Here is a 10358-nt window from a genome sequence, read left to right on the forward strand (position 1 = left end):
TCTCAGCACCCATAGCAGCGAAGCAACGACACACAGAGCGATAACTCGTTTTATAATTCGCAACACATCTACCTTATCGTATTCATCCATTGGAGTATATACTCATAATCACATTTTACATATACATAATGCCAAAACAGAATTTTTCCGCGGTTTGCTTTAATCAAAACAGCCCAAGCACCAACTCGACACCACTAATAATCTGATTATGGTTTCCGTTCATACTTAGCACATTCAATAACTAAAACAAACTTCCTAAGCTACTGGTCACGCCCCCTTCTTAAAATTAATGGATAATTAACAAAGGTATTCTAAGTAATTAACACACCAAACAAGGAGATTACTAACAAAATTATTTGCAGCTGCTGGCCAAGAGTTGCAGGGTTGGTTTCTCCATTTCCATGGCTGCCTAAGACAAGTAGTGAAGAAGAAGATGATATGCAGCAATGCATTTCACCACTTTATTTTGCATGGAATGGATTTCTCCACCTCATTTAATAGTATAAAGTGGAGGCAGGCCCCCTCTACACCTGTCCACTAAGGTCAGCTCACAATCTGATCCCTTTTAAATTTTTGCCTTAAGTGGTGGGGCCCACTAGATTAGATTAATCCAAATCAGCCACTAACTAATCCCTCACTTAAAGTTAATGGCACTTACATTAGTCAAATCATACTTAATATCACATTTGGAATTAACATCCTTGCCTAATATTTCTTTAATAACTTGGGACTTAAAATAAAATCTCATTCCTCGCACTTACGTCTACTAGATCATGACGCGCACTACGTATAAAAAAATACGAGGCATAACACATTACATGAGGCCGGCCTCATTCTTTCTTTGGGAACTTTAGCTTTAACCGACATAGATCATGTGAGCTCCATGAAATTTTGTGTTTACCCCACACTGATAAGAGGGTGGAATCACCGCCAAAGTGAAACAAAAAACTTGCTAGCATATATAGGGGATTGAACCCTGCTAAATCCCTATGTTAATTGCATATGCTCAAAGACTAGGAGATATGAGGAGACTCATACCTGTATGGACGGACAGTCTCATATCATGAGAATTACATTAACCTCAGCCTTCCCAAAAGAAGGAATCGCCACTTATAGCTAGCCTATCGGTGCTCAGTATAAAGTACATTCATCTCATACATCATAGAAGTTGGCATCTAGCGTGAGGACATCATTACTAATTAGATGATTTCTCATCTCATCATTTGCATTAAGTATGCATTAACTTAAATACTTTCATTAGAGTGTTCATAGAGACTGGTCTCTTTATTAACTTTACACTCTCATAGATGAGTATATTTTGGTAACATTTACTTAGTCTCATTTGAGATTGCTCTCATATTTCACATTAGCCTCTTATCATGTTGTAACCACATTCATTTGTCTTAGCACACTTGACCTTCATAATTACTCACCCTTTTTATGTGAATGTTTATTTCATCATATTGCAGTGCACTTGGTCTTTTACTGTATTTCACACTCTTATTTAACCCTTCTAGGGTCTCATCATTCATCACATAACATCTTAGGTTTAGTTACTTTATAAACGTATGCATAAGTCTTGTACCGCATAAGTCTTGATCACCTTTTTGCAGTCCATTTTCTCACTCTCTTTCACGTTAAACATTAAGATATTTTGAGTAGTTTTTAGGGAGATCTTTAGGTACATTTTCAAGGTTACTTTCAATCAAGAATGATCATTTAATTCAACAACTTTGATCCCATATGAACATCATGTATTTAACATATTCATACACATAAAATACAACAATTTAACATGTCAAATTCCATGCTTCAAGTTGAGACCAAAATCACAGTACACACGTGCACCCACAAGTTAACATATCACATATTTTCGGGAACACTTCTTTCATTTACATATAATTCAGAATACACATTCAACACGTAATCGCAACCAGCCCTAAAATCATGTACCAGAAGTCATACTAACGCATACTTGAATCTTTTAAAGGATCTAATGACAGGGACACGCAACGGGGACAACCTTAGTTTTTGATTAAGAATAGTCTGAATCTTAGGGGTCTCTTGGTAAAGGTACCAAGAGGGAATAAAATCTATACCTGAAGTCATTCAAAGTGTTCTTACGTGCAACAAAAATCCCCCCACTAAGACAACATCTCACCACCGAAATCACAAGCACAATCCGTAGAGAACTTGGTTTTTGATTTTCATTTTGAAGCTTATTTTCTTTTTGAGTTTGAGCGTTCAAGTTCTTGATGAAATTTATATTCTTTTGTTTTGTTCTCTTGTTTTACATAAAGTTTAGCGTGTAAGGTGAGAGTAGGGAGAGACGTAAGAATGAGTTAGCTTAGGATTAGGAGATTAGGTGGAGACTTGTCAAATTAGGACATCTCTTAATTGTTTAAAAATCTGATTTTTTTAATGGGTAAGCGAAATTACCATCAAGCCCCTACAAAATCAGATTATAATCACCAATTAATCGACCTAAATGTTTCTTCCACCAAAGCTCGATCTTGGGTGAAGCCTAACTTGCGAAAAAAGTCAATTTCGGCAATCACTACCCGAATTGCCCCTCCTCTTTAAATTAATTGATTAAATATTTAGGGTAATTACAATACTACTCCTAGCTTGGAAAAGACCATTTTAGCCCTAGACCCTCCAAACCTAAAATTACCTCTTTTAAGTCGATAAATCTCATCCGGGTGAATCTCTTCAATTCTGGTGCCCTACATGGTGGTTCTCACCTTGCCTAGATCAAATAACTCACCATGTTGGTCGGCTTGGCTATTGAATAGGCTCTGAGTTCTGGTTCTACATGCAACAAGTTGTGTGAACTCGGTCTAATGCATGCATATTAGGTACGTTTAAGCATTACTTAGCATAGTCATTTTCAGGTTGTTATGTTATGCCCCCCCCTAGTAACACTCGTCCCCGAATGACAATTCTAATTATCTAGCACAATGCCAGTCATCTATAGAACATATGCATACCTAACCAATTCAATGCTTTTTATTGGTGAATATTTGATTCACATATTAGCAGGTTGGCATACATCCTTGAAACCTACTAGAAGTTTCACACTAATAGACAAAGGAACTCTTTCCTAAACTAGTGTCATCAAAGCATACAACATAAATAAACACATAAGTCACATAAATCAGCAACCAACATGATGACTCCAACACATTAACTTCATACTAGTGCATAAAACCATACACAAGAAAAATGAATTTAGGCTACGCACCCGACACATCACCATAGGTATCTTCCCCTACACCCTAGTCTAGAGTGTGAAAGAATTGTTTCCTTTTTGAAGCCTCTTCACTAGGGCCATTCGACTGAGCTTTCTCCTTCCCTTTTTCTTGACCTCTCATATACGGACAATCCTTCATCATGTGACCCAATTTTCCATAATTGTAACAAGCGTTAGAAACCATCAAACACTCTCCTCCATATAGTTTTCCACACTTCTTACAAGGTGGCCTCTACTAAGGTGTATCTACTTCATTGTTTATCTTAACTCTGGGATCAGAATCTCTATAATAGCGACCCTTGGATGAACTTGACTCCCCTTGGTGGGAGATTCCATTCTTAAACTTGGGCTTATTCCTGATTTCAGTACTGCTCTTCCTTGAAAAACTTTCCTCAGCTTGCCTTGACCTGTTCCCTGCCCAATTGTGCTTCCTCTTCCTACTTTCCTCCACTTGCTGGACATGGACCATAAGCCTGGAAAGGTCCATGTTGTCATGCAGCATAGCTGCCCTACACTCATCCTCCAAATACTCTGAGATCCGTGTAACGAACCTGCTCATCTCGTCCCTACTGTTTGACAAAAGGGAAGTGGCATACCTGGACAACCTCACAAATTTCAGGGAATACTCCCTGACAAACATCGATCCCTGCTTAAGGTTGATGAACTCCTCAACCTTAGACTCTTTCATCTCCCTAGGGAAGAATCTCTCAAGCAAGGATGTCTTAAAAAGCTCCCACGTGACCAAACTTCCGCCCAAAGACCTGCTATCCTTCCACATCTTGCACCAAACATATGCAACATCCTTGAGATGATACAAGGACAGCTCAGCTTTCTCAATTTTCGTGGCCCCCATTGACACCAGAATCTTCTGGACCTTCTCCACAAACTCCTGAGGATCTTCTGCGGTCTTAGATCCTTGAAAGATTAGAGGATTCATCCTCGTAAAATCACGCAACTTGTTTGCCATGTTGTGGGCTACTGGGTTCTCCCACTGAACCTCTTGCCTGTTGGACAGGGCCGTCATAACTTGGGTGTCACAACCCAAAACCATACCCTAGAAATTAGGGTACAATCTCGGATTATAACTGGATTACTCAACCTCTCAGAGGTCTTATATAATCTCTTACATATCATTCATTGCATCAATATAGTGAAAAGTAATGCAGAATTAAAACCTTTCACAAAACATAATATAGTCATCAAAATCTCTTTCATATAAAAGTTATTGGAAATACTAAGTCTCAATCTCATCATCTTAAGACACAAGAATACTTGGGACATGTACCATTCTTCAAAATACGAATATAAAAATATTTAGTCTATTACAATACTTTAAATGAAAACATAAAAGACATATATGCCCTCGATTCAAATGAGGATATACTTCAACTTCTCTTGAATGATCTTTTGAGTACAAGTATTAACTTCTCAAAGCTCCTCGCCTACCAAGAACTATATATATAGATAAAAGTATGGAGTTAGTACAACCACATGTATTATGTATGGCTTTATGCATAAAAATCATGAAAATGGACATTTCTTGGAAATATGCATCTTTTTATTCAAAAATCATATTTTAATCCTAAGGACAATATTTAGCAACTTAGAAACACATAAGAAAACATTTAAAAAACAAATCATAATTTTTAACTCACATAACAGTGAGGTTCATTCATTGTATAGTGACTAAATTCAATGTTACAGTGAATTGCTTAAACCTCACTTTACACACCCTTTAGCATGTAATATTCTCACTCAAAGCTATCCTAATATTCTCTTAAGTCACACAAAGAGAGACCGCCCATACACCCTCTCTAGATGTGCCTAAATGACCCTTAAGATTACTTATAATGAGTCACATACATACTTAGAAAGTATCATAAACATCAAGGTAAGATTCTTCTACCAAAGGTGAACTCTAAGTCTCACTTGAATGAGTTGTGAAAAGCCGCCAATACAATCCTTTTCACACACACTTAAGAGATCCTAAGAACTCCCTAAGATAAAATCATGCTCATATAATACATCAACACATAGGTGATATGACATTCTACTTCCAAAGTCTATCAAAAAACCTACTTACGTATATCAAGAAGATAACGTCCATAGTGACCTCTTCGAGATTACCTCAATATTCCTTAAGACTACCTAAGGCTTAGATAATGTCCACAAAATAAACCAACTTCGCTAACTAGAGTCATCCTAAAGACTTCCAAAGATATGACATAATTCATACTCTAGTTAAGGAATTATTAAGTCACTTTTGATTAGGTACTTATTTATTAAAATACTCCTTAACATATTCGTTAGTTTATTCAAACTTATACATCACATAAAGGACATTAATGTAATGGTCTTAGACAAGACCTAGGAACTCCACATAACATCTTCAAAGTCTATTGTGCAATGACTAGATAGAGTCCAATACCACCACCTAAACTCCATTAACTCTTAAATGATAAAAGGTAATCCATATGATGAGAATAGGAAATACCCGACATAGACCATGATATCCAGGCATGGAATCCGGAGTTCTATCCTACTCCGATAATGTTGTTCAACTTGCGAATGGTAGAACTTAGATACATCCCATGCAGGCACATGGTTAAGGAATATGAAGGGTATACTTTGTAATCTAGTCTCATACTTAAATAGAACAACTATCCCTTACCATACTCACTCGGTGCTAAGCCTTCGTTCACATTGAGTAAATCATACAATAGGTTCACATAAAAGGGTTTCATAACAAGTTCATAGCCCAATCACATTTACCCTACAATGGAAGGTCCACTAGGGCTACCTCATAATGGTGACAAGAAGCTCATGGTGACTTTCCTAGGGATTAATATGATGCCATTCCATAAAACTAACCTTAAGTCCATCATTCCTTTACTTTTGAAGGATACCATTACGGCTTACACTTCAACAATCATAACCTTACCCTTAAGTCAAGGTTTTTACATAATAGACTCTCATATCATCATTTAAAGTCACATGTAATTCCTATATTCAATACTAAGATTTCTAACATCCTAAATCAAGACATCACTATTCATAATCATATATACATCAAGCAAGGGACACAAATAAACCAAGACAAGATACCACATACTTTACTTTTAACTCATAATGCAAGTCATTCTAGAAACAGCTAGAAACAATCAAATATCTTTAATTCATCCTATATATCTTCATAACATCATTATGTACTCCACATAGACTCAAAAAGCCAAGTACGAATAACCAAGACTTAACCCTAACACTATACTCATAATGTCAAAGTCATTGTCTGACATGATCACTTAAGGCAACATAAGTAGAAGAACACACATATGATTTTACATGTAGATAGATTATGTCATGCTTCACATAATCAACTACACAAATATACACATTGCTTCAAGTAGTTGCCAATAAAGTCATTCTCATCATATTGCATAAAGTAACTCCGACAAAGCCACGTCTATTGCAAGTAAAACATATAACACCACCACCATAAGTGGACCATACCAATCATAATAGAACTGAAATATAATAATTATCAAATTAAATAAAATGGGGAAGAATACCTTCATCCTCTCTTCCACACTTCAATTCAATGCAAAATAAACCAATTCAACATCACAAGGCCCTTACCCATGGCCATGAACAATAATTCAAAGCAATAACCATAAAACTCAATGAATATACATGAATTCAATCTAGGTTTAAGAATCTAAGATCAATTAGATATCAGTTGAATATAATTCTTACATCAGTAGAAAGCCCATAAGAAACTACATAACAATTCAACAATATTATCTTAATATCATGTAACCCAATAAGTAGTCAAAACTAGGGTTCATCAATTTACATGGGTTCATAGGTAATTTAGGTTGAAATCATAAATACAATATCAATTAGATCATAATTCAATGTTTAGATATCAATATGCAAGAACCCATGGTAAAATCCAAAAATTGGAATATTCACTTTAGAAAACTTTAAAAAACATCTTGAGAGTTGGGTTCCTTGATGAAACGAGTCTTAAGGATTAAAATCCATACCTCAAGCATAATAATCTTCACTTTGATGAATAATTTCAACTCAAAACATCACCTCCAAGCTGTTTCTTCAATTTGGACTTCAATGAGGTCTTTGGGATTTCTTAAGGGATTTGGGGTTTTCAATTTGGAAGATGAAGTCTTTAAGTTGTTTACCCTGTTTATACTTAATTAAAATATCCAAAAGACCCTTAATAAACCTCCAATGACTTAATTTAGAAGTTGGGTGAATTTACCAATTCACCCCTAACTTGGCAGCAGCCTGCGGAGGAAGATAGGTCGCTCGACACCTGCCCTTGATGGGGCATCACCACCACGATGGGCCGTCACTGTCCACGTCGGTGGTTGCAGTAGCCTTCCAAGGCTTAAATCTTCACCCATGTCCGATTCCCCCATGATGACATCCTTCGATGGGGAGTCAACAGGCCTACGAGCCATTGACTGCTTCGTCGTCTGGGGCCTGCCTGGGACTGTTTTGGCAACAGTTTTGGATCCTTCCTCAAGGACCCTTAGATGGTCCTTGGGGATAATTTCCCTGATGTTTCCAATCCAATTAAAATTTTATATAATTTTAACACCTCTCACTTGAATTTCATAAGAAAAGAACACATAAAACTAGACGAGACACGCCTAGACATACAAGGTCACTTCAATGTATATCTTTCGAACGTCATGGACGTTTTTGGTCGTTTGACCTCCAAACTTCATGAAACTTTAAACACTGACTATACATTCTATAATAACTCAATTAATAACCTTAAAATATCAATAAATAAACATAAACAAATAGAACCACATAAGAGACATTTAGGTGTCTTAGTCGTCCCTTGACGTTTGACTTCCAACTCACCTAATACTATAGCTACTGACTCTATACCATATATTAGACATATTTAGGACCTTATACCATCAACAGAAACATTTTAGGCTCTAGTTAACATAGGTCATCTTCAGGGTCTTACAATTTCCCCCACTTGGAGAACATTCGTCCTCGAACGACACTTACCACTCTCCGAACACTTTCATGATTAGAGACTCAACTAACAGTTAAGAACAATTCCATACAACACATATCCAAAAATAAAACATCAACTTCACATAGTCAAGATATTCACAACACAACAAGGAACTAGAAAAGAATTATATAACTCATTATGCTACTAAACTCACATTCTTCGATCCAAATAATAAAAACTAAATTTATATTCAATACCATGATTATATTTATCATTTCCTACCACATTACAACAATTTTATACCAAAGAATCAAATTGTCAATTTTACAAAAATATTACAGTAAACTATTTCTACATGCTATAGTGATTTTATGCAATTTTCAAATATCCAAATTTTAGGCAATTCATTATATAAACATGCTAATATGCAAAGTAACACCATATAAAAACATCTTAAAACATAATCAAGGCTTCATAAAACACACAATGCAAGAAGTTAATGAAATTTAATTTCAACTAAACTCCAAAACATCATGCACAAGCAACAATTTCAAGGACTTCTATCCCATATACAAACCATAATCCACCACATAGAAAGAACTCATATCACAACAAAAGAAAGAGAACTTACCAACATCATCATCGCTCTCCTTCTCATCCGGCTTCTCAACCCTAGAACGGAGTGCATAGAAACACCTTTTTGTTGAAGCATCATCCTTTGGATCACTAAGAGAAATATGCTTACCCTCTCTACCTCTAGAAACAATCATAGGACAATCTCTCACTTTGTGCCCATCTTTACCACAACCAAAGAAACTCCCGGTTCCCAATAGACACTCACCATAATGTTTCTTGCCAATATTTGCACAAGTAGGCTTGCCATCCTTGGAACCACCATAATGCTTAAACCTAGTTTTCTCTTGATAACTAGCACCACTCCTTTTCAAACTTCTAGCCAAACTCCTAAGTTTAGAATCTTCAATTGATTGTGCATACACCATGAGTCTAGCTAGGGTCATATCATAATGCAACATAGTGGTACGGCATTCTTCAACCACTAAGTAGGCTACCCCTGTCTTAAAACGACTCATTTCATCTCTTGGATTGGACACAAGAGAAAGGGCATACCTAGACAAAGTTGAGATTTCAAAAAGTACTCCTCAACACTCATATTACCTTGCTTGAGATTGATAAACTCCTCCACTTAATTTCTCTTACCTCTCGGGGAAAGTACCAAGAAAAGGTTCCTTAAATTCTTCCCAATCAATAGGACCCGATCCTTCCGGCCTATTATACTTCCATTGAGTGTACCAAATTTCAGAAACATCCCTCAATTGGTACGAACCAAACTCCCTCTTCTCCCTAGATTTAACCCCCATATCACTCAAAACTTTGAACACTTCATCAAGAAACTCTTGGGAATCCTCATTTACCTTAGAGACAAGAAATATAGGAGGATTCATCCTCACAAAATCTCTCAACCTAGATGTCATGGTTGTCTCCACAACCCTAGGCATCATATTCAAATTAGCTCGCATAGTCATGGATCGGGATATAGCAATCAAAGCCTCTCTAATCTCCCTATTAGATATCTCTTGAACCTCAATACCTCCTTACACATTAGGAATAGGATAACCTTGGGGAGGCACTTGGGCATCTTGAGCACCTTGAACTCCTTGCCCACCTTGAGGTACTTGCTCAACTTTCTCGACTTGAGGGGGAACCTCCTCATTCACCCTCTTCTCTTCCAACCTTCTAGCGGCCATCCTTCTAGTATTCATCCCCTAGAAAAAACAAGAAAATTCATATGAAGGATTATCATAACATTTACTCTACCGCACGATATAGGAGTAGAATAAGAAAGGAAACTCTATCGTCCTATAGCCTCTCGCCCATAGATGTGTCGCGACTCACACTGATGGTCAAGACTCTACTAGACGTGAATTGATGAGACTTCTTGATTCCTAATAATACTTTCACCAACCTATGCTCTGATACCAAGATTTTCACATCCTAAAACCATACCCTAGAAGTTAGGGTACAATCTTGGATTGTAAGCGGCGACGTCAAACTCTCGGAGTTCTTAGACAAGCCTCTTTCATATCA

At 36.7% G+C, this 10358-nt stretch overlaps 1 protein-coding gene across 1 annotated transcript; it reads right to left on the reverse strand.

Moving 5' to 3' along the window:
- Window positions 1–3488: 3488 nt before the first annotated feature.
- On the reverse strand, window positions 3489–4277 carry LOC138341943 (uncharacterized). The gene has a single exon (XM_069294130.1). The coding sequence runs from the start codon at window positions 4275–4277 to the stop codon at window positions 3489–3491; it is 789 nt and encodes a 262-aa protein (XP_069150231.1).
- Between the last annotated feature and the right edge of the window lie 6081 nt (window positions 4278–10358).

This window comes from Solanum lycopersicum, chromosome 1 (genome assembly GCF_036512215.1).
Source record: "Solanum lycopersicum chromosome 1, SLM_r2.1".
Classification (NCBI taxonomy): Eukaryota; Viridiplantae; Streptophyta; class Magnoliopsida; order Solanales; family Solanaceae; genus Solanum; species Solanum lycopersicum.